The sequence below is a fragment of the Theobroma umbraticum genome, unplaced genomic scaffold, assembly GCF_002168275.2.
Source record: "Theobroma umbraticum cultivar Fairchild unplaced genomic scaffold, ASM216827v3 scaffold_44.0, whole genome shotgun sequence".
NCBI classification, from domain to species: domain Eukaryota; kingdom Viridiplantae; phylum Streptophyta; class Magnoliopsida; order Malvales; family Malvaceae; genus Theobroma; species Theobroma umbraticum.
This window is the reverse complement of record NW_018397255.1, coordinates 3,065,413-3,086,982: the sequence shown is the minus strand read 5'-3', so window position 1 is coordinate 3,086,982 and position 21,570 is coordinate 3,065,413. Positions and strand designations below refer to the sequence as shown.

At 35.3% G+C, this 21,570-nt stretch overlaps 4 protein-coding genes across 7 annotated transcripts; 2 read left to right on the top strand and 2 right to left on the bottom strand.

The window, feature by feature from the left end:
* Window positions 1–886: 886 nt before the first annotated feature.
* On the bottom strand, window positions 887–6,264 carry DG1 (Tetratricopeptide repeat (TPR)-like superfamily protein). Its single transcript, XM_021418451.2, has 9 exons — window positions 5,544–6,264; window positions 5,274–5,465; window positions 5,001–5,082; window positions 4,711–4,902; window positions 4,502–4,615; window positions 3,889–3,982; window positions 3,616–3,773; window positions 2,594–3,031; window positions 887–2,337 (listed from the first exon to the last, which is right to left on the bottom strand). Exons 1-9 carry the CDS (start codon window positions 6,116–6,118, stop codon window positions 1,489–1,491), a joined length of 2,694 nt encoding a protein of 897 aa, XP_021274126.1. The 5' UTR covers window positions 6,119–6,264; the 3' UTR covers window positions 887–1,488.
* Window positions 6,265–7,372: 1,108 nt separating this feature from the next.
* LOC110409108 (ADP-ribosylation factor-like protein 8a) lies at window positions 7,373–10,484 on the bottom strand. Its single transcript, XM_021418345.2, has 6 exons — window positions 10,211–10,484; window positions 9,114–9,195; window positions 8,948–8,980; window positions 8,699–8,820; window positions 7,739–7,900; window positions 7,373–7,611 (listed from the first exon to the last, which is right to left on the bottom strand). The coding sequence occupies exons 1-6, from the start codon at window positions 10,246–10,248 to the stop codon at window positions 7,494–7,496; spliced, it is 555 nt and encodes a 184-aa protein (XP_021274020.1). The 5' UTR covers window positions 10,249–10,484; the 3' UTR covers window positions 7,373–7,493.
* A 1,511-nt stretch (window positions 10,485–11,995) lies between these two features.
* LOC110409765 (uncharacterized) lies at window positions 11,996–14,819 on the top strand. Of its 2 annotated transcripts, XM_021419222.1 has the most exons (10): window positions 11,996–12,203; window positions 12,306–12,499; window positions 12,920–12,992; window positions 13,095–13,195; window positions 13,281–13,339; window positions 13,560–13,596; window positions 13,701–13,772; window positions 13,865–14,015; window positions 14,114–14,281; window positions 14,396–14,819. In XM_021419222.1, exons 1-10 carry the CDS (start codon window positions 12,018–12,020, stop codon window positions 14,774–14,776), a joined length of 1,422 nt encoding a protein of 473 aa, XP_021274897.1. In that variant the 5' UTR covers window positions 11,996–12,017; the 3' UTR covers window positions 14,777–14,819. The 2 variants fall into 2 exon arrangements, with proteins under 2 accessions (XP_021274897.1, XP_089638592.1); XM_089782466.1 differs by having other exon boundaries at window positions 12,920–13,195.
* A 1,393-nt stretch (window positions 14,820–16,212) lies between these two features.
* Window positions 16,213–21,278, top strand: LOC110409757 (uncharacterized). Of its 3 annotated transcripts, none has more exons than XM_021419213.2 (3): window positions 16,213–16,641; window positions 17,213–17,798; window positions 20,146–21,278. In XM_021419213.2, exons 2-3 carry the CDS (start codon window positions 17,244–17,246, stop codon window positions 20,995–20,997), a joined length of 1,407 nt encoding a protein of 468 aa, XP_021274888.1. In that variant the 5' UTR covers window positions 16,213–16,641; window positions 17,213–17,243; the 3' UTR covers window positions 20,998–21,278. The 3 variants fall into 3 exon arrangements, with proteins under 3 accessions (XP_021274888.1, XP_021274887.1, XP_021274890.1); XM_021419212.2 differs by having other exon boundaries at window positions 17,192–17,798; XM_021419215.2 differs by having other exon boundaries at window positions 16,214–16,641; window positions 17,296–17,798.
* Window positions 21,279–21,570: the final 292 nt, after the last annotated feature.

Below are 21,570 nucleotides of genomic sequence, written 5' to 3'. Positions count from 1 at the left end.
ACATCATCATGATAAATTTAAAAATTATAAAAGCTTGAAATTAAATATTAAAATATTTTTAATAATTAATAAAATAAAAAAAATATTTTTATTTCTCCTCAAACCTTTTTTTTACATTTTTAGATTTCATTATTATTCTTCCTTAACCCTACTGAAACTCTAAGAAAGAGTGAAAATTTTAGTAAGAATAGTTTTTTACTGAAAAAAATAGGAATCTAACCCTAGAATCGTATGATTATCTTTCTTGGTCAAATTGCCGTGGCCTGACTCAAATTCCACGACCGTTTCTTCCTTTTGTTGGGTTACTACTGCACATTAGGAGGCTACAAACAATGAGCATTTACCAAATAATATTGTTTCCCATATTAGTTTCAAGATTTGTTTTATATAAAATGTTGATTATGCAAATTAGTACGAGTGATTTTTTTATTTGATTTGTCTTTTAGCTTTAGAGTATTTGGGATAAAAAATCATGGCTTTATATGTTCTAGCAGTTAATTGGAAAATTAAATGCCTATATTGCAATGACGAGAGGCAATTTCATTGATGGTCTTTTGGCAATAATTGTTGATCATGGGCTACGTCCAAAGAGCAAAGATGAAGCAAAGAGGAGTTAAGAGACTAAAGAAAGGAGAAGAAAAAAGAAACTTTGAGAGGGAGTTGGAGAGAGAGAAATTTAATTGTTTTGTGCATTTTTTTTAAAAAATAATATTTAATTTAATTATATATATTAATTTTTTTAATATTTAATTTTAAATTTTTATAAATTCTGAATTTATTATTATTATAATGTGACAGTGTATAATATTTATATACTATCAATGCATCAAATATAAATTCATCTATATATATATAAATTCAAATTTAAGGCTTTAAATTGTTTTTATTTTTTTATCTTTTCAAAGCAGAAAAATACAACATCAATTATGGGAACAGTGAAAAATGATGAGTAAATTATTAATTTGGCAATTGGAACATGAAAAGTACTAAAAATGTAAAATTCAAATAGCTACTAGATGAAGGAGGGTTCATCTATTTTTCTTTGAAATGCTCGCATTCTTGTATAATACTATATATTAGATCGAAATGCAAGGCACTGATGAAAAATAATGAGCTCACTTCCCTCAAGAGTCAGCGGTCAGCCCTGCTTTTATCCATTTCACAATGAGTTATTTGCTTTGCTTCCTATATCCCTCGAGTAAATTGCAGGCTGCCCCTTAAATGAGCTTGTGTGCTAGCATTTGTGACTTCCTCTCTCGGTGCCGAAGCCCGACTCTTACCAGGACTTGAGCACTTGCCCAGATTGTCGGGTCTATTGCCCACACCTTCCTTTAAGGTAACGTGTAGGACCCTCTTCCTGGAACTCTCTCTGACTAATATTTCTGCTCTTTCTGCTTGATTCTCCGCTTTGAGGATCCTCACCTCTGGTGGCAAGCTGTTCTCCAATACCAAAGCTGAGTTCTGAGAAAACAAGGAAAATGGCAGCACTTACTTCAGGCCAAGATGGAAGGGAAAGAAAACCCCATCATTTTTGCTGCTTTCCTTCCATGATTCCAATATCTCATTTGCAGAAGGCAACTTCGATGTATGAGAATCACCATCCTCATTGATTAGCAACTCCATTTCGGCCTCGTCATCATCGATTGACAGGTCAACTACAGCCTCATCAACATCCTTGGTATACTCATCTAAATTAAACAAAGAGACCTGCTTGCCCAAACTAGTAGGCTCACCAGATGCAGTATCATTAGCAAAATCCTCCATGCACGTGAGGGTTTTAGATACACAATCATCCATATCATAATTTGATAACCTATGTATCAAATCTGCATCAACACCACCCTCTTCATTCTTTCCATTGCAAGTAGCAGAAAACACAGCAAATGATACATCAGTTGCTTTTAGAGCAGGATCCATGGCAGCTATAATTTTTTCACCCCTCATATCCCCAGAAATACTTTGAATATTTAATCTCTCACTACCATAAGTTTCCCCATTGTTACTGTTTGGTTCTGATTTGGCAGATCCACAGAGATATTGCAAGGATCTTATCAAGTTTGAGGCTGTGATTTCGGATGATAATTCACAATTGGAGAGTGCATCCAACAGTTTTGATAAGCTACCATGACTAATCCTGTCTCCATTTTCCTCAAAAGCCTCAGTCCACTGGTTTTCACTGACTTGAAATGGAGCATGAGCCATGGTGTTGACCAGGGTGACAACCTTCTCATAATTACTTTGAGCAGTAGCTTGAATTATCATCTCAGTGAATAACAGACAATGAGGAATCTCTCCAACTTCCAAAAAGGTGTCAAATGCATGATCTAATAGATGCCACTGCACATAGCAAAGCAGGATAATTACTTAATTTATCCACCTTTCATTCTGTTCAATAGCAACTTTGAGTAACATGAATTAATGGCATTCTCTAAAAGTGTTGTCAAATCCACGATAATGGCTATTCAACACAAAAGAACCTAAAACATCAGATTTTCTGGTCCCATAAGGAATTAACAGCTTCAGAAATAACACCGAAGGATTCAACAAATTAACACCTTTAGAAAGTTCAAATAAAAAGATGGATATAGCTTACCTTCCCAGCTCTGGATGCTTCTACAAGTAGAATTGCATGTTTAGTTTGATCTAGGTGATATCCAGAGAGAGTCATCTCCTTGTAGACATACTCAAAATATTCCCATTGGAGTGCACCGGCAGATGCCCCCAGCATTAAGCTATACGTGTACCCATCTGGGATAAGGTTAGTAGACTTGCCATTCAGGGAATCATAAGGACCAGATTTGGCTTTGTTGATTTCTTCAAACAACTCTTTGGCTTTAGAAAACATATCATTCTGGCCATACACTTTAAGCATTGCATTTAAGGTTCCTATGTTGGGTGCACAATGGTCTTTCATATATTGAAATATGGAAATGCAATCACTAACATGTCCACCATCCAGGGAAGCCATTATCAGACCAGTAAAGGTAATCTCCAAAGGTTTCCTCTGAGAGAGATTTTTCATCTTGTCCACCTGCAGGCATAATTTAGATGAAGTTAAATTTTCCAGATCTACGGCCAGTACCAATGAAAAATAGATGCAGAGGTAGAAACACAAGAACAATAATATCTAACATGATATAATTATTATTGAACTTCTTTGGGAGCTTGCAAAATCCATCCAGCACAAAATTATCTAAAAGAGAAGGGCAGTAGAATAAAAAATCAAATGCCAGACAAGCCATTAAATTTTCCAGCTTAAATGATTCTTATTTCATATGGTTTCTCATGTCAAGCCTCTTATTATAATAATTTTTTTTTCAGCTCCTTTACTAGTGCTATAAACAATAATAACATCAAAGAAACTCTGGGCTATAGGTGCTCTTTAAGTCATTGTGGTTTGTGAAACAATCAGAAGAACAAGGGAACATCAACTCTAACAGACAAGTAGGTAAGCACGTAAAAGTTAATAATATCATAAAATGATCTCTCAATGTAGATAAAAGGGCTCTTTGTCTTAGCATGGAACTTGAAACATTAGTACGCATGATTAAATATGCCATGGTCAACAAACTCAGATCCAGACACAACCTAAGCACTCTAGAGAATCAAGTTTACCTCTATCATAGCATCTTGCCACCTCCCATTTTTGCAAAGGCAGCAGGCTAGCTCATAGTAGACACTGGCCGTTCCAATTACTCCCCTCTGTTCCATGTCCCGGACTGCTTCCACAGCTTCATTAATTTTTCCTTCCTCCCAAAAAGCTTTGACAAGAACTGGAAAGCCACAGATAAAAGCAGTATGGAGTCAGCAAAAAAAAAAAGAAAAAAACCACCTTTTGAACAGATACACAACACCAACATATGTGCTTGAAGAAGAAAATAAAACCACCTCTGTAACTAAGTGCTCTTGGACCTTCTCCACCTCTTTTCATTTTTCTAAAGAACTCGTGGACCAGATCATACTTTCCAGATTGCAGCATCACCTTTCAATAAGAACCTCCTGTAAGACTTGAATAAAAATATAACTTGGGGATAAACAATATTTGCAAGTAGACATATTTTCATTCATTTAGAGTGCTAACCATAGGTCCCTAAGATAAGAATGACAAACCAAAAACTAATATAAACCTAGGATATGTTTTAAATTACACAAAATATAGTGGCACTGAAGACAACAAAATTCCTCTACAAACATACATCAGGATTTTGCAATATCATTCAAATGTTACCCTTGAGAGGTCATCTATAAAGTTCTAGGTCTACTACTTTAAGCTTCACTAAAAATATACAAAACAACTGAAATATTGTAGAGACAATTAGACAACGCCTGCTTTAATTTAAGCAGCTATTTTGATATTATTTTGATCACTGTCTAGCATCTAAAGCTTTGAAAGCTGAGCTAATTAGCATTCTCTGAAACAATTCTAAATTGCTTTTATTTCTTGGGACCAAAATGATGCCTGATACACAGTGTTAATGTAGGTATCATAAATAATTAGTACCTCCATTGCAAGCCCATATGTTGCTCCATTAGGTCTCAGACCACTCTTTTTCAACTGTTCAAACACCCAGGAAACACCTTTCCACTGACGTAGTGGGATACAAGCATTCAGAACCTGGCAAGAATTTTGCAAGACATCAAGTAATTATATCATTATATACTGGATTCAAAGATGTCAAGTAATGTCAAAGAGAAGAAATGCTCACATACAGCATTATACACAACCAAATCGGGTTCAAGCACTGGATCCCAGTTCTTGCGGCGCATATTTTTAATTCTTTTATAAGGTTTCTGCCTCATGCGCTCGATTATGTTTAGCAGTTCCTTCAAAAGACCAGCTTGCCCCATTGTAACAGCAATACTGTGATATGCCGCTAAATCGGGATATATATGGCAGTCTCCCTAAACAATTTCAGGGTAAGTATCAAGCCAGCAGCACTGCGTAAATACTCAAAAAGATCCCCACTGAATTAATTAATTATAAAATAGTGTATAATTACAAGCATGAGATTGAAAACCCGGAGAGCTTCCTGGGGCTTTCTTGCCTTCCCAAGAACCGACAACAGTTTTGTGTAAACAAACCTACAAAAAACATTAATATCTTCATAGGCTATAATGTATAGTCTAAAGATATCATACTAACATCAAACTACCTAATTGTCCAGTATCACTTCCGCACTAACATTAAAAGCCAAAAAGAATACTCACAAATTAAAAACCTAAGCAAATTAATTGAATTTAACGCAAAGAGAGCAAAAAAAAAAAAAACCTACCTGCTTTTAAACTCTTTATGCTCCTTATTTCCGTACAACCATTGGACGACCGCCATAGCCTGCCTCCATTTCCCGTTCTTTCCAAGTCCTTCAACAATCCTAAGTAATTGCCACTCCGTAAATTGCAACCCTGATTGCTTCATTATCCGCACAAATTTCCAATGCCTCTCCGTTATCTCTCTCTCGCTTAACCTATAATTACTTCAGCAAATTAACTATGGAAAAACGAAAGACAGAAAATTAATAATAAAAGAAAATAAAGTTCAAAACCTATTAACAAGAAACCGAATTGCTTCTTTCTCGTTACGCCACCGTTTCGAAGGGTCCCAATCCTTCGCCGGCCTTTCACTCGGCAACAGCCCACCATCGTCTTCCACGTCGACATCATCATCCAGGACCCAACGGAGATCCTTCTCGAATATTTCTCGGAGTTCCACAAGATTCTCTCTCTTCAAGCTCTCTCCATCGAATTCTCCGTTTTCGGAAACGAGCTCTGCAAGCTTGGCTCTCTCGATTCTCTCCCATGGCTTTCCCACCAGGGAAGGACCCCGCGGCTCCTTTTTGGGGTTAAGTGCTCTGGAGAAGCGCTTGTACTCGCGTTTCAGGGTTAAAAAGTGGGATTCTTCGGCCAGAGATTGGAACTGGAGAGCGGTGAGCGGTGGCGTTTGGGGTTGGGACTGTTTAGTTTTGCGGGTATGCTTTTGAATTTCTCTTTTCCTGAGAGTCCGAATAATTTTGGGAGTTGGGTAAACACCTTTCCGGAGGAGCTTTCTTTTGATGTTTTCGGTGTTTGGTTCGAACTGAGGCGGCGGGAGTTGAGGGGAAGGAACTACTGAAGCCTCCATTTCGGTTCAACTGAACTGCGCTTCCAACGAAGTTGAGTCAGCGCCATTATCCACCAAATAAAATATTTCAAGTAAATAAAAATAGAAATATCTCAACGCTAGATATTTTTTGGCTTTTCCAAGCTCCTGCCTTTACTTGCAAATCTTTTTCCTTTTACATCATTACTGAATCGTCAATAACCAAAGAGCGCTGATCTAAACAAACACAAACATCATTAGAATTTCTGGAACTTACGCAACAAAGAAAAAACATTTCCCTCAACTGTTTCAACTGCCATTAGATCAGTGTATGTTTGTAGAGGAATTTCATTGTCTCCGGTCCAGTGCCACTATATTTTGTGAGTAAATTGTTGAAAATAATTTTTGTTATTTGAATTATTTTATGAAAAATATTTTTATCATGTTGAAGTTTTTTAGGTGTTATAATAAAAAAATGAATTGATTACAAAATAATATTAATATTTGATTTTTATTAATTTAAGATCAAAAATAAAAATAAAAATAAAAATAATGATATTTTCAAAATATTTAATTAAATTTTAATTTTCAAAAAAATTTTCATCTTATCACTAGTTTATCATAATTACAAAAATATAAATATTCATCAATTATAAAAAATATTCAAAATCTATATTTAATATATTTATTTAATAATGATCATGCAAATATTTTTTATTATAATTATTAGTATAATTTAAACTTATTATAAAAATTTATTAATCAAGGAATGATTATTAAAATATTTTTTATTATAATTATTAGTAAAATTTATTTTATTTATAAATAAAAAATTTAATTATATTAAATGACTTTATTAAAATCATATTTTTTAAAATTTTAATAATATTGTATAATTTAAATATTAATTTTTTAACATTAAATATTTTTTATTTTTTAATATTTTAAATTAAATATTAATATTCATTAAATTTATTCTTATAAACTTAATATAAAAATATTTTTATTGTTTTGAAAGAGTAAAGCGTTTTCCATTATTAATCCTGTTAACTCGGACATTTAAAATTAATTTTTCATCTTCCAAACAAACATATATTCTTCAAAAAATATTTTACTACAAAATAAACAGATCTTAAATTAAAGCCAGATGAGCAGCGCAATTGAAACCTTCCGTTTATATATAGTAATTGGTGAAAAGCATGCTAAGAGAAAGGATTCATCCTACTTCAATTAAAAATGTGATGATCTCGTGTACGGTACACGATGAGAAACAATATTAAACAATCAGAAAAGAGGTCAAGAGAAAAACCAAAAATGAAATTCTCAAGCAACACAAATTGTATCCCTTCGGAAACTTAAATTATGAAACACAGATTCAGCAGAAAAGAAAGGCAGAACAAAAAAACACAAGCCTATTTCAGCTCTTTGATTTGGAATGCTTTACAAGCCAATCAATAACAGAATCAATGTTGGTTGAGTTCTTGCATGATATCATGAAGCAGCAAACTTCTCTGTCAGTAATTGACTTGAGTACCCTGCATTAAAATATTCCATGCTATGAGATACTGTTAAATTCAAGCAAAGCGGAACTCAGCTGAATCAGTTTACTTCCTTCTTTGCAATTCAGCTCTTTTGGGTTACTTGGAGTTAACTGTTTCTTACATTTCATCAGTCAAAGCCTGCTTTGTCAGAGCTCCTGGCTTGTCAATCTTGTTGCCTAGCACCAGAAGAGGGATGCCACTAAGTGAGGATTTGCTCAGCAAATCATGGAGCTCACTTCTTGAGATACTCAGGTTATCAGGATCAGCAGCATCGACCACATAACTGCAAGAAAATCAGGGTCAGGTTAGATGTAAATTCACCAATAAAAATGCAGAATTTGATAGGCACTCTAATTATTTAACACCCAATCATAGCTGTGTGTGACACACAACAGATCCAAAAAAAAGAAAAAACATAAAAACTAAATAGAGCAGCTATGATTCTAATAGGAGATGTCCTCATACACAAATAATGCAGCAGTTGCAACCAATTTAATGAGAAACAATCAAACAACTATTATTTTCTCATAACAATTCATCCAATGATAGGTATAAATTTTAACACTCGATCCTTAATTAACCTATTTGTAAGGTGTTATTTCCTGGGGCACAACCCTATCAAACCGGTAAGAAATACAAAATGGCACCATTCCTTAGAGACAGGTTCCTTGCCAGATTCTTCTCCCTGGGTTCATGCTCATGGTTTTCCGAATAGATATACGAAGACATGTACAGAAAGCTATGCACTTCACATAACTAATAACAATATCAGCTTTCGTGATTTGAGAAGTACAAAGGCAAGATCTCATCAATCTTGGCTATATCAAATGCAAACCTTTCCAAAGACCAACCACAGTATATAACACACCTTCAGTTCATGAGCTATGCTTTCTGAAGACATGCATAAACAGAAATGATGACCAAGCAGTTTTAGATATACTACTAATAATGCCACTTTTGAGACGCTCGCCACCAAATCAGAGTTGGGTAACCATTAGCAATAATTTTTTGGTTCCCCAAAGCTTCAGAAGAGAGTTATTTCAAATAACACATCCATGAAAATAAAGAAGTCGCTTCTTACACAATAGCAGAAACTGCACGGCAGTATCGTTCCCACATACTGCGAAACCTAGGTTGACCGCCAAGATCCCATAACTTTATTGTAACATTTCCTTTTGTCACTTTCCTCATGTTGAATCCAACCTGAAAATGAAACCATTAATTACCTTAGTTCTATGCCAGAAAGAAAAAGACTACAAAAGCATTGGAATGTAAAATCATCTTCAGTCACAAAGGTAATGGAGCAAGTACAAATCCTCTTACAACTCACCGTAGGGATCATATCTTCACTATATCCACCAGTCTGAAAACAATACCAACCAGCCAACTTAAACTCAGCCCAAAGAATAAGTAAAACAAAACACATTCTAGTAGTGACCCTTTTGGTAATTTACTCACTGCAACGACAATAACAAGCGAGGTTTTAATTTACTTACTGCGACAACATTTACTAATGAAGTTTTTCCAGCATTCTGAAGACCTATCAAAGATAGCTCCATTTCCTGCTTGAAAAAGAGGCTGCGAAACAACATATAGAAAAAGTAAGCCCTTGTAATGTGAAGGTTGACCTACTGAGGTCAACTTTAAAGAGCCTGAATAATACTTAAGAAAATAAAGGTTGAAAAAGTCAGCAGTAATAAATGACCAACTGAAAAGTAATAATACTCTCAATTTAGCAATTCAGCATGTTTAACATTTGTAGCATTCATATGCCTCGATAAAAGCCATTAACTGACTGAAAAGTACTTAATTTCTAGTTTGCTAAAAACAAAAGCTTCCCATCACCGGAAAACTCAATATAGGATTCATCCACTAGCCCACATGAAATAAAAGCAGAATTTACAACTTAAACCAAGATTCTAGGGTATGTGGAACAGAAGAGATTTTTTATTCCAAACTCTTGCAAAAAACTTTTAAGGAATCATTGATCATGCCGGTAACAGATACACTCACAACCTTCATATTAATCAAAATAGGGAACTACTCAAAAGGCATGATATTGTAAAGTTCCTGCATTTACTTCACCACCATAAAGAACCTCTCCTCTTCCTCGTCTTTGCCCACTTTTTCTTTATCTATGGAGTGATGTTACCACATCCTACACCATTCTAATGCAGAATTAAAACAAAAAAAAAAAACCATCGACTCATTGAAAATTACAGATATCCATTGATATTGAAACGTTCTTTCTCTTTCCTTCAGAAAGAAAGAAAAACAAACAAACAAAGACCCATCTTTTATTATCCATTTCTGCTCACAAGTTATACATCAATTTTATTCGTTTCAATATGTACATTCTTAACCCTTGAATAAATTTGACTATATTGTCAAACAAAAGCTGGAAAATTCACTTGCTTTACTGGGGTGTCAAACACAAAGTTAAGGATAAAGAAACAAAATTTAGCTTAAAGAAAGAAAACCCACCTCTATATAAATCAGAATTCTCAACCCAAAACAAATATATTCTCAAAAAAACCACATCAGAAATGAACAAAGAGTGACATTGCAGGAAACCAAAAAAAAGTTCTCCTACCTGCGAAGCCAATTGAGAAAAGCTTCCCACAACCCCATTAGGAGATTCAAAGAGAAAAACAAGCAGAGATCCCAAGCAACAAAAAGAAGCTTTCTTTTTTAAAAAAAAAAATTCCAAGGAAAACAAGAGAGAGACGGACAGAGGCAGGGATCTCTCTCAGCCTCTGGCTTTTCCCTGCTTTTCCTTCCTTTTCCTTCCCTCCCTCTCGCCTGCTGAAGTGCTGATTTTTATTTATTTATTTATTTTACCGAATTCCTCCCCGTCAATTATTTCCTTTACATCTAAATAAATACAGCCAAAGTTGGACTTGATTTTCTTTTCTTTATGTTTTTTTTTTGGGGCCAGCAGTTGGATTTTAAAATACGGTGGGCGATGTTTGGGCAGTTGAAAAAAATAATAATAATATAGGAAAATATCAGCCGTTGGTAGTGAGTGAATGGGAAAGTATGGACGGTTCGATTTTATTGTTTCTATTACTTCGGTCAAAATAACAGCAAGCTTTTTTTTGTACTCCAATTCGGACCAATCAAGAGTGAGAGAAGTCCGGAGGAAGAAATAGATTGAACAGTCAAATGGTCACATCAATGGCTATTGATCTTCACGGGGAAATGTGATTGGTTGGTTTTTGGTGATCAAAGTAACGTCCCTGGAGAGTGGAATCAATCGCGTTTAGTGAAAGTTTGGAGATCCTGTGTGACGTAATATAAAATAGTTGTGCCGAAGAATTGAGGTGGCAGACCAGAGCCATGGCTCGAGCGTTATTGTGTTCTGGAGAAAAAAGGCCTTAGCCCATTTTGTAAATGGGTCTAACCTTTTTCCATAATCTGGTTTGAGCGGATGAGTACGGGGGCCTACTTCAGCCTCTAACTGGAATCTTTAGTTGCTTGCAAAAAACGGAGGACTGAAGAGAAAAAGAGAGAGAAAAACTTTAATTAAGGTAAAATCATAAATTCATGACATTTTGTTTTTGGTTCAAACTTGCCTAATTTGTTAGATAAGAATGATTAATTGTGTACACAAAAATGAAAAAATTTATCAAAGTCAATTTCTTCTATTTTTTTCTCTCTAAACAAAAAATTATCATTCTCCGTTATATTTTTTTATTTTAATTCATTTCCATTCCCTCCTTTTCCCTTTGTAGAAAATTAAAAATATCATCGTCAAGATCACGAGAAAGCTTTGTTCTATCTTATAAATTTGATTCCCTTTGTTTCACAAGTGGAATCCGAAAACTTTTAAAATGCAATTTCAAGTTTTTAATTTAATTACAAAAAATGTTTGATAAGAAACATTTCTCAAGCCTTTTGAAAAGGAAAATAAGTTGAAACCATTTGCCATATATAGTGAATTATTTGATTGGATTTCATTGACTAATTATCACATGCCACAATTGGCCGCATCATTAATTATTAATTTATGACAAATTAATATTGCATGCAAATCACTAGAAAAATATCAAGCATGGCAATAATTAATTTTGTTTTTCTCACGACCAAAAAAGGTAGGATATTGTAAAATCCCAGTCACTTGCATAGGATTTCCCCTTTAAAATCACAAGAGGTTTACATTTTAAGGCATTAAGCAAAAGAGAAAAACCGAAAAGGTGGTCAAAATGAACCAGGAACTTCGGCTCTTGATTCGTTGCTCTAAACATTCTCCTTCATTCTCAAAATTTTTTACAAAACCATAACCACAAGCAATTCTTACCTTTCTCTCTAAGTCAGACGACCAAGCAAAAGGTTGCAAGATTTTGATGCATCATTTGTCTGTCTTTCTACCCTTTTCATTGCTCTAAAAATTTTCCATCATGTCTGAACCAAATGGAGCTGTTGCCTCACTTATTTTCCTACTCGTTTTCTCCTCCATGTTTTCACCAAAGTTGGTAGTTTTTGGCTCGCCTCCTCTCGAGCATTCCTTCAAGAGGCCCGATCCTCTTCGACACTTGAAGGACTACCGTGGAGTCTATAACGTTACAAACAAGCATTACTGGGCCGTGAGTTCCGGTCTTTCTCTCTTTTCATTTGATTCTGTTGAGGAAAGGAGTGTACAGCATTGATTTTGTTGTTTCTTTTTTTGTTCTTTAATGATGTTTCAGTCTGCGGCATTTACAGGAGTTCATGGATATGCAATGGCGGGAGTTTGGACAGTGTGTGGTATATGTTTTGGGATTTTCTTGATTTTCAAGAACATAAGCAGTAGCGAGTCTTCTTCTTCTTCTTTCACTGACCATTTGGATCGTTACTATTTGTTGTTGTTTATGATGTTCCTCCTATTAACGTTGCTCGCCATGTAAGTGCCTCAATCAATCCATCTTTGCTTCCGTTTTCTTTCTCAATTGGTAATAGGAATGAAATGGGCTGTTGTTTAAGTCATATTCCAACAAGAATTCCGTGCAGCTTAAGGATCATGGGCCTCCAATCCCTATCCTTGGAGTTACCTCTAACTCCAAAAGTTCATGTATAAAAATATTCCTTCATTATAGACTAGTTTAAAGTGATTGCTTTTAAGTTATCATATACTTTCATGGAAGATTCTTGCTTCTGACACAGACAAGCATATCGATCTGTTTGTAAAATGGAAGCCAATTCAGGGTATAGTTTAGGTCTAATGCTATACCAGGGTTAGAAACACTGGCACTGTTTTACTGGGGAAGTTATAGTAACTAGTCTGATAAATTGTCACTTTTTTTGCACGTGATTCAACCCAAAGCGTTGCTGCCAGCTTCGTAATCGCAGCAAACCAGAGCTCCCTGCAAAGAACAAAGAAACTGAAGGATACTATTGTAAGTGCTGGAGATGATGTTAGCAAATCCATCCGAAAATTAATTACTGCAATGACAAGAATACAATACCTTCTGCTTCCGTATGATCGAAAGACATCTCAGGAATTGAATGTGACAACACATCGACTCGGAAAGGAATCACGAACCATTCACAATTTTGTTAGAAGTCATGAACGTCCAATCGATGTGGCAATTCAAACTTCGTAAGCATCCAATTCCTAGGCAATAGCTTTGTCCTACTATGTCTTTCATTATATGCATTTTACCGTCTACATTTTTTTGACCTAGGTACATAGCACATCTTGTGATTGCCATGGTCAACTTGCTATTGTTGATTGCTGCACTTGGTGAGTTCTCTTTAGTTGATGAATGCTTAATTTGTTATGTTTGGCATATCAGGTTTGATTTTACCACAAATAAAACCTATTCAATCCAGAATTCTGATTTTGAAAGTGTATTGCTTACTCATTTTCTGGTTCAAAACAATATTTTAGTATCTGGTTGATTCTAAAGAGTGCATAATCACAACTAACTTGATTAGACTAATGGATTGCTGCTTTGGCTCAGTTCTGCTTCTGTCGCATTGGCACCCTGGACTTGTCTTGTAAGGAAAAATCTGAATTCCTCCATCAGCTTATATTTCATTTAAGATGTAAACTTCTGCCTTATGCTTATTGCTTCCATCGTGTTCCTCTTCCTGCATTTCAGCATAATTTGTTTCTGCTGGATCTTAACAGCTCTGTGCTGGGTTTTGACTGGCTTTGATTTTTCCCTTCACACGTGAGTAAACAGTCCGAGATCTCTGCTTTCCCACCCTCTCTTTTCCTTGTGAACCGTACAAGTTTTAAGAACCTCGTGCCCGCTATATGCAGTTTTGCTCAAGATTCTTGTTCAGCTTTTGAAGATTTTGTCCAAGACCCCCAAAACAACATCTTAAGCTCAATATTACCCTGCATGAATTCAACAAATTCAGACGAAATCTTGACTGGAGTTGGCTCCACTATACATGATTTCATATGGGAGGTACTGAATTGATTAGTATTTTCATTGCAAAATGAAAAGCATGATATAGTTTTATATATGATATGCTATATGTGAATGCATTTCTATATATGTTGCAGTTGAACTTGCAAATAACTGAGGTATATTCAAGAATCAAATTGAACGAACACAATGATGGTTTATTTGGCTTTGGGATGATATGTGACCCCTTCTCCGGAGCACCTAACTACAGCTATGTACCTGAAGTCTGCCCCGAAGATGCCATCCCCATCGGCAGCATACCAAATGTAAGCAAAGATTACTCCTGCCACCAGACACGAAATCTTGAATTCCTTCATAACAATTTTGTCCAGAATTTGTGACTTCCCTGTTAATACTTTTGATTGAAAACTCGTATGCAGATCCTTGCAAGGTTCACCTGTTACAATGAGAATTCCACTCAAGTATGCTCAAGTAATGGAAAATTCCTTCCCGAGGATACTTACAACGAGGCATCGGCATACAGCCATTCTGTTCAGTACATGCTCAATGTGTTTCCTGATCTGCAGAACTTGGCTGAATGCAGCATGGTAAAGGACGCCTTCTCTGACGTTTTCCTGCATCAATGCAGACCGTTTAGGACATCGCTACGATGGCTATGGGCATCGATGCTATCTCTTTCAATTTCCATGATGCTTTTAGAGTTAACTTGGATTGTGAAAGCTTATCAAGAGAAGGGAAGGTGCTTCTCTAGATGTTCAATCTTCCCTAACCCAAGGCGATCAAACCCTTCATTAGAATAGCAAACTTATACGGTGGAGGTTATCTCTTGGTTAGCTAGGTTGTATAAACTTATGTCACACAATCAAATTTTAGTACATATTCATGATTGTCCTAAGACATGGTAAAATAATTCAAGCTAAAATTACCTTAGATTAATCATCAGATCAAATTTGCGTTTGATGATAAGATATTAAATGATTCTTTAAATACTTAAATGTTATCAGCCATTTCTAGTGACAACAGAATATGGTTGGGCTTTAAAAACTGCTACTAGGGGATAACTCTTTAAATTGGAAGAAGCCCATCAAAATAAACAAATGCAAAGCTGTCGCAACCTGTGACTTTGTGTAGTAATGGAGAGAATAAGAATCTAATCATTGGTGATAAGCTCGATTAATTAGTTAAACAAACAAATTAATGCATCTGAGTGTTCGTGAATTGAAAAAGAAAAAGAGCAGAAATACATGAATTTGCTTTAACTTCTGTTCCAATTTTCCTTGATGACTTTATGTGGAAACAATGTATTACACATAAAACCAAGGAAAAAGAAAAATGTCACTTTAACGATATTAAAAGCTACAGTAATTAAGGAATTCCATTTTTGATTTCTTAATGGTAATCCAAACCAATGTTTTGGTTACGGAGTTTTTGCTTTGTTTTGATTTATTTTGCAAATTCCAAAGGACTCGATCACCTAATTAGGGAATTATTATTTGTTTTTATCCTCACCAAATACGGGCTAAAAAGTCAACAAATCAAAGCCACTATATTATCATTTAATTTGTATTAAATGATTTAATGATATTTTTAACTTTTAAGGGCACAAGATTGTAATTAGAAGCCTTTAATATGCTAATTATTATAATCATAATCCGTAATAGCCAATTGTATTAAATGATAAAAATGTTATTTTCTTTTAAATTTCAACATGTTAATTAGTACTATGTTTAACTTATTCTTTGCTTTTGGGGGGGGGGGGTAAACAATCAATTTATGAAAATAAAAAATGTAAAATTAATTTCTTGAAAAGTGATGCTTTCCCCCTACCGACCTTAGCAAAGAGGTAATGCTAAAGCCATGGTTGGTGCTAAAATTTGGTCAACTAATCAAAACTACAGATGCCATATCAACTCAATCTCGCTGTCAACTAGTCCATATTCTACTTCGACCTAACTCTCATTATCATATTCTTTGCTTTTTTTTAAGTTTCAGTTTAATTACTCAGATTCCTTTCTTTTGGTTATCAAGGAAAAAAGCACCCTAATTAAGTTGTTTTAGGGTATCGAAATTGGAAATGTTATTATGCCTAAATAAATTAGTTAATTAAAAGTATTTTATTTCCTTTTTTTAACTAAATTTTCTTTTTGATAATATTTATTATTATTATTATTGCATATACAACATTTAATTAATTACCAAATAATGAATAAAATCATCATTAGCACAGCAAATATCTAACATCCGAATGGTGTAGAAACATAGATAAGGAACAGAGAGCCAGAGTCGAGTCCTAGTTCCAAAACTCAGCACAAAGAGATAGAAACAAAAGATATATAGATAAAATAGATAGAGTGAGAGAAAAAAAGGAAAAATCTTTGTTCAAAAGTCACAGTCATCTTCTTCATTTAAACTGTTTAAGATCTTATTTTAAACAAACAAGACATAAACTACTCAACTTCTCCTCGCTTTGTCTACTTCTTGTCTGAATTTACTCCTTTTCTCTTTTCCATCTCTCTGGGTCTTTAGTAAGATTGTTGGAAATTGTCTCAAGTTGGGTGTTTTTACCAGACTATGATTTGCTTGGTTTTGTCTTTGGAACTTTAAAGATAGGGTAAAGCAGAGATGCCCATACCTGAGACTGGGAATTTTCATAGAGTTCTGTCAGGTAAGTTTTTTTTTTCTCTGGGTATTAATAATTTTCGGCTAAGTTCTTGTTTTTTGTGTGTTCTGTGGGTCTGCATATGGGTTTTAGCTTTTGCAGTATAAAGTTGATTGTAATTTCAAAGTTTGATAATTTTTGAGGTGATAACTATGTAAATAGGATTGTTTGCATTTAAATGAACTTTAATTTGTTTGTCTATTTTTGTTTTCCAGTTTATAATTTTCTTATTCAGTATAAAAAGGGTGTCTTGAATTTACCGTATGGTGCATGTCGAGAACATGGTAAATATAGTGCAACTATACATATTTTGTTCTGTCAAGTTGATCCTTCTCTTTTTTACGATTAGGAGTTGATAATTGCCTATACTAATCATGAAAAGGGTGCATTTTGTCTATGTTCTGGACTTGGTTGCTATTTGTAGTCAATCTAAGTCTAGCCAATCTGTAGTATTAGTGCGGAGTTTGTTGTACTCAAATCTTGATGAAATTAAGAGATAGAATAAATTAGCATTGTTGTGACTCATATTTGGTCCGATTTTATTGGATCTCCATAGGTTGCATTTGCTTAATTGCAGCATTATCTTGGAGATAAAAAAGGAAGAGAATATGAGGGTGAGGAACAAATACAGGAAACCAACCGCTTTCCCTTGCAATGCAGGGAGCAGATGCTCAATGTCTGCTGTAGTGTGGAGCTTGGTGGGGTTAGTTCTTATGCTTCATCTGTACTCTCTTGTTAGCCACAGAAATGCAGTGGGTGGAGATATCCAATTGCGTATGAGTCGTCATCCATTAGTCCGTGAACTTGAACAGGTGGAGGAAGAAAATATTCAGATTCCCCCTCCTAGGGGCAAGCGATCCCCACGTGCTGCTAAACGGAGACCCAAGCGAACAACCACTCTAATTGATGAATTTCTTGATGAGAATTCCCAGCTTCGGCATGTATTCTTTCCAGATTTGAAAACTGCTATAGATCCAACAAAGGATGCAGGAAATGATAGCTACTCCTACCATCCAGGGAGAATTTGGTTGGATACCGAGGGAAATCCTATTCAGGCTCATGGAGGGGGTATACTCTATGATGAAAGATCCAGTACATACTATTGGTATGGAGAGTACAAAGATGGACCTACCTACCATGCTCATAAAAAGGGAGCAGCACGGGTAAGTTAATCATTTTGAATACATAATCTAATTTCCACCTAGAGCTTTGCTAATATGGGACTAGTACTTATGCAACAATGAGTTGCATACTGTCTTTATCTGCCACTGCAGCATGTTTCTATGCTTGACTTGGTATGGTATGACCAAATAGCTGATACTGGTTATTTTTCTGACATTGGACAGATTTGAGAAATGATTTCTGTGACCTTTTTTGACTTCAGTCTTAAGAAAATTAAGGTTTTCATGTATCAGCAGGTCTGGAGGAAAAGACTTTAGAGTTTAGGACTTGAACAGGGAAAAAGTTGTAGGTTTATGGCTGCTTAATTTGCCAGCACTGGAGAATCTGTTGCTTGCATTTGTTACAGCTCCAAGTCAGCAGAACATAGAGAAACAAGGTGTAGGTTTTGTTCTGTGAGGAAAACATAGTGCAATGTAGAAGGATTTTAGGGTAATTAGTATTTGAGGACTTAGGATTTTAAGAGCAGAGAAGGATGGGACAGATCTAATTGAAGAAAATTCTGAAAAACAGAGCTGAGAATTATATAATTGACAACCAGAAAATTAGAGAGAGAAAAAGAGAGAGTAAGAAAGAGCCAAATAAAGATATAGGGATAAAAGCATGAAAACTAGGATCCTAGGCATCCATGACTCATTGCAAAAATAATTCATAATTTCACTAGTAAGGACCTCCTTGAATGTGAAGAGTTTATAGTCCTTGGTAATGACTTAAACCAAGTCTGTCTTGAAAGTACCAACTCCCATATTAAAAATCACATAAACATAGTAATATTAGTGTATTTTGGGGTATTTTTTCACGTTATTGTACTTTACACTAGAAATCCCAATTTTTTTCAATATAAAATGAGTGAAACTAAATCCAAAATACAATAGACTTCAAGTTGAAGACAGTTTCATTGATGCTTTTTCAAATCCTTCTTTAGCCGCTTCCTATTCTTTGAAATCCTTATGTTATCTTCAATTCCATGTTATTGATTGTAACATTGATTTTGGAGTAGAGAAGCTTATTGTCAATGCAAAAATGGACTTGTTTAGAAATGGAGAAGCTCAATCCTGAGCACAATAAAGGAGATGCATATGCGCTCTGAAACTGATCTGGTCTGAGCCAAATTATTTGGTTATATTTAATTTGGCTTACAAGCTTCCCCAGTTGGGTTTGGTTTTAATAGTGGAAAATTCGAGTATCTTGGTTCAGTTACAATGCTAAGGAATAAATTATTCAAACCAAGTTCCAGAACCGCTATCATTGGTATTTGTTCTGATTTTTGGTAAATTGATGCCAAACCTTTTTCTTTTACTGAAAGAAACTCACACTTCTGAACTAAAAACGTGAGTTGTGAGCTACTAGCAGCTCTGATCTTTATCAGTCTCTTTATAAGTTGCAAGATGCTGAAGATACAAGATCAGCCCCATTGTATAATCTCTGGATTCTTAAGGTTTGACAGTATGAAAAAAGATGGTTACATAGGTGTAAGAACATGGAATTTTAATGCTTTTATGCTCAATGAAGTGCTTATGACTCATTTTTCTTTATTTACACCTCCGGTACCTTAGTAGCAATGAAAGTCCTTTATCATGTATCTATATTTGTTTTCATATTACCTATGTCACCACTGAAGTGCAATACCTTTTGATGATGTTATTGAAATATGTGCTACTGCCAAAGTGTCTTGAGATTATATTTGTGACTGAAACCCAAGAAATTATATGCCATATTATATTCTACCTATCTCCAGGTGGGGAATGAGTCATAACTCATAAGTAGGTGTATGTGATGGTTTTGCTGCGGTGATAAATTTCTCTGTGGTAAACTTGTAGTTATTAAAACAGTGAAAGAGAAGCTTTCTTTGTGTAAGAAGTTGTCTTTATTGATGTAGTTTCATTGTGGATTTCTTCTAATTCAAAGAGATATAAATATAGCTTTATCATATCCAGATTAAGCAGACTATTGTGATTGCAAATTGAAAATCTTTTGAGCCACTTCATCTATCAGTTGTTCAACCCTAGGGACTGAGAAAGGAAGATAAATGCTGCGTAATTAGGACTCATCCCTTGTATAATCTTTTGCCTCTCTGGGTTTTACTCATGTGAAAGCATAGAAGATTATTTTTTGCAGCTACATGTTTTTTTTAGTGTATGTAGATGCTTTTCCAAAAAAAGAATGTGGGTAGTTATAGCTGACATGTAAGGCATCATTGCACCTTCACAATACTGTCCTTATTTTAAGCACCTATTTCTAGTTTATAGTCTTGGTTTGGTATTTGATTGCATATGTAACTCTTTTCTTCCAAAAAGTTTTTGTTGAATTGTTTGGTTACCTTGTAATCAGGTTGATGTCATAGGAGTTGGTTGCTATTCTTCCAAGGATTTGTGGACGTGGAAAAATGAGGGCATTGTGTTGGCTGCAGAAGAGACAGATGAAACCCATGATCTCCACAAATCCAATGTGTTGGAGCGGCCAAAAGTGATTTACAATGACCATACGGGAAAGTATGTAATGTGGATGCATATTGACGATGCCAACTACACTAAAGCTGCTGTTGGCATTGCTAGTAGTGATTACCCAACAGGTCCTTTTGAATATCTCCGTAGCCAAAGGCCCCATGGATATGAGAGCAGGGACATGACCATCTTCAAAGATGATGATGGTGTAGCATATCTAATTTATTCGTCCGAGGATAATAGTGAACTTCACATAGGACCACTAAGTGAAGATTATCTAGATGTGAAGCCTGATATGCGACGGATTCTGGTTGGGCAGCATCGGGAAGCCCCAGCACTATTCAAGTACCAGGGGACCTATTACCTGATCACATCGGGTTGCACTGGATGGGCACCAAATGAAGCACTGGCTCATGCAGCTGAGTCAATCATGGGCCCATGGGAGACAATGGGAAATCCATGCATTGGAGGGAACAAAATGTTTCGACTTGCAACCTTTTTTGCACAGAGTACATTTGTGATTCCTTTGCCAGGGATTCCAGGTTCTTATATTTTCATGGCAGATCGATGGAATCCAGCTGACCTAAGGGACTCAAGATATGTATGGTTACCTTTAATAGTGGGGGGTCCTGCTGATCGGCCTCTTGAGTTCAATTTCGGATTCCCACTATGGCCAAGGGTGTCAATATACTGGCATCGGAAGTGGAGACTTCCCTTGAGATGGAGACTGTCGAACTGATTGGCTCATTTTTCCTCCTTTCAAATACATAGTTTTTGGTGTACTCTTATGTATATTAAGGCTCTTCACTTATTCTTTCACTGGTTTGCATCCTTGTCTCTGATTTGCAAAGCCTTTTTTGAGCTCACACACCTCAATAATTTGGTAAAAATGTTCGATCTTTTACACTGCCGGTGAACTTACAAAAATCTCTCTGTAGGTAATGTTAAAATTAGCTTTGAGGTGATCATTAGTTTTTGGTGTACTCTTATGTATATTAAGGCTCTTCACTTATTCTTTCATTGGTTTGCGTCCTTGTCTCTGATTTGCAAAGCCTTTTTTGAGCTCACACACCTCAATAATTTGGTGAAAATGTTCAATCTTTTGCACTGCCGGTGAACTTACAAAAATCTCTTCTGTAGGTAATGTTAATATTAGCTTTGAGGATAGTAAATGATCACAGAGACAATTACTATTTGGTTGAGAACTTTTTTTCCTTTCCTAAATAATTTGCTTACAGTTCCTTCTGTCATTTTTTCACTGCCTTCTTTGTTTCTTTTTATCATATGATGAAGCTAGAAGTAATTTAGCAAT

Coding starts and splice junctions, on each gene's coding strand:
- DG1 (XM_021418451.2), bottom strand. CDS start 6,118: ATGGAGGCTTCAGTAGTTCCTTCCCCTCAACTCCCGCCGCCTCAGTTC. Junction 5,466..5,543: donor ATTCGGTTTCTTGTTAATAG/GTTTTGAACTTT, acceptor AAGTAATTATAG/GTTAAGCGAGAGAGAGATAA. Junction 4,616..4,710: donor ATTTGGTTGTGTATAATGCT/GTATGTGAGCAT, acceptor AATTCTTGCCAG/GTTCTGAATGCTTGTATCCC.
- LOC110409108 (XM_021418345.2), bottom strand. CDS start 10,248: ATGGGGTTGTGGGAAGCTTTTCTCAATTGGCTTCGCAG. Junction 8,821..8,947: donor GTGAAGATATGATCCCTACG/GTGAGTTGTAAG, acceptor TTTCATTTTCAG/GTTGGATTCAACATGAGGAA. Junction 7,612..7,738: donor CAGGCTTTGACTGATGAAAT/GTAAGAAACAGT, acceptor ATTTTAATGCAG/GGTACTCAAGTCAATTACTG.
- LOC110409765 (XM_089782466.1), top strand. CDS start 12,018: ATGTCTGAACCAAATGGAGCTGTTGCCTCACTTATTTTCCTACTCGTT. Junction 12,204..12,305: donor CAAACAAGCATTACTGGGCC/GTGAGTTCCGGT, acceptor ATGATGTTTCAG/TCTGCGGCATTTACAGGAGT. Junction 13,597..13,700: donor TGGCACCCTGGACTTGTCTT/GTAAGGAAAAAT, acceptor CCTGCATTTCAG/CATAATTTGTTTCTGCTGGA.
- LOC110409757 (XM_021419213.2), top strand. CDS start 17,244: ATGAGGGTGAGGAACAAATACAGGAAACCAACCGCTTTCCCTTGCAAT. Junction 17,799..20,145: donor ATAAAAAGGGAGCAGCACGG/GTAAGTTAATCA, acceptor CCTTGTAATCAG/GTTGATGTCATAGGAGTTGG.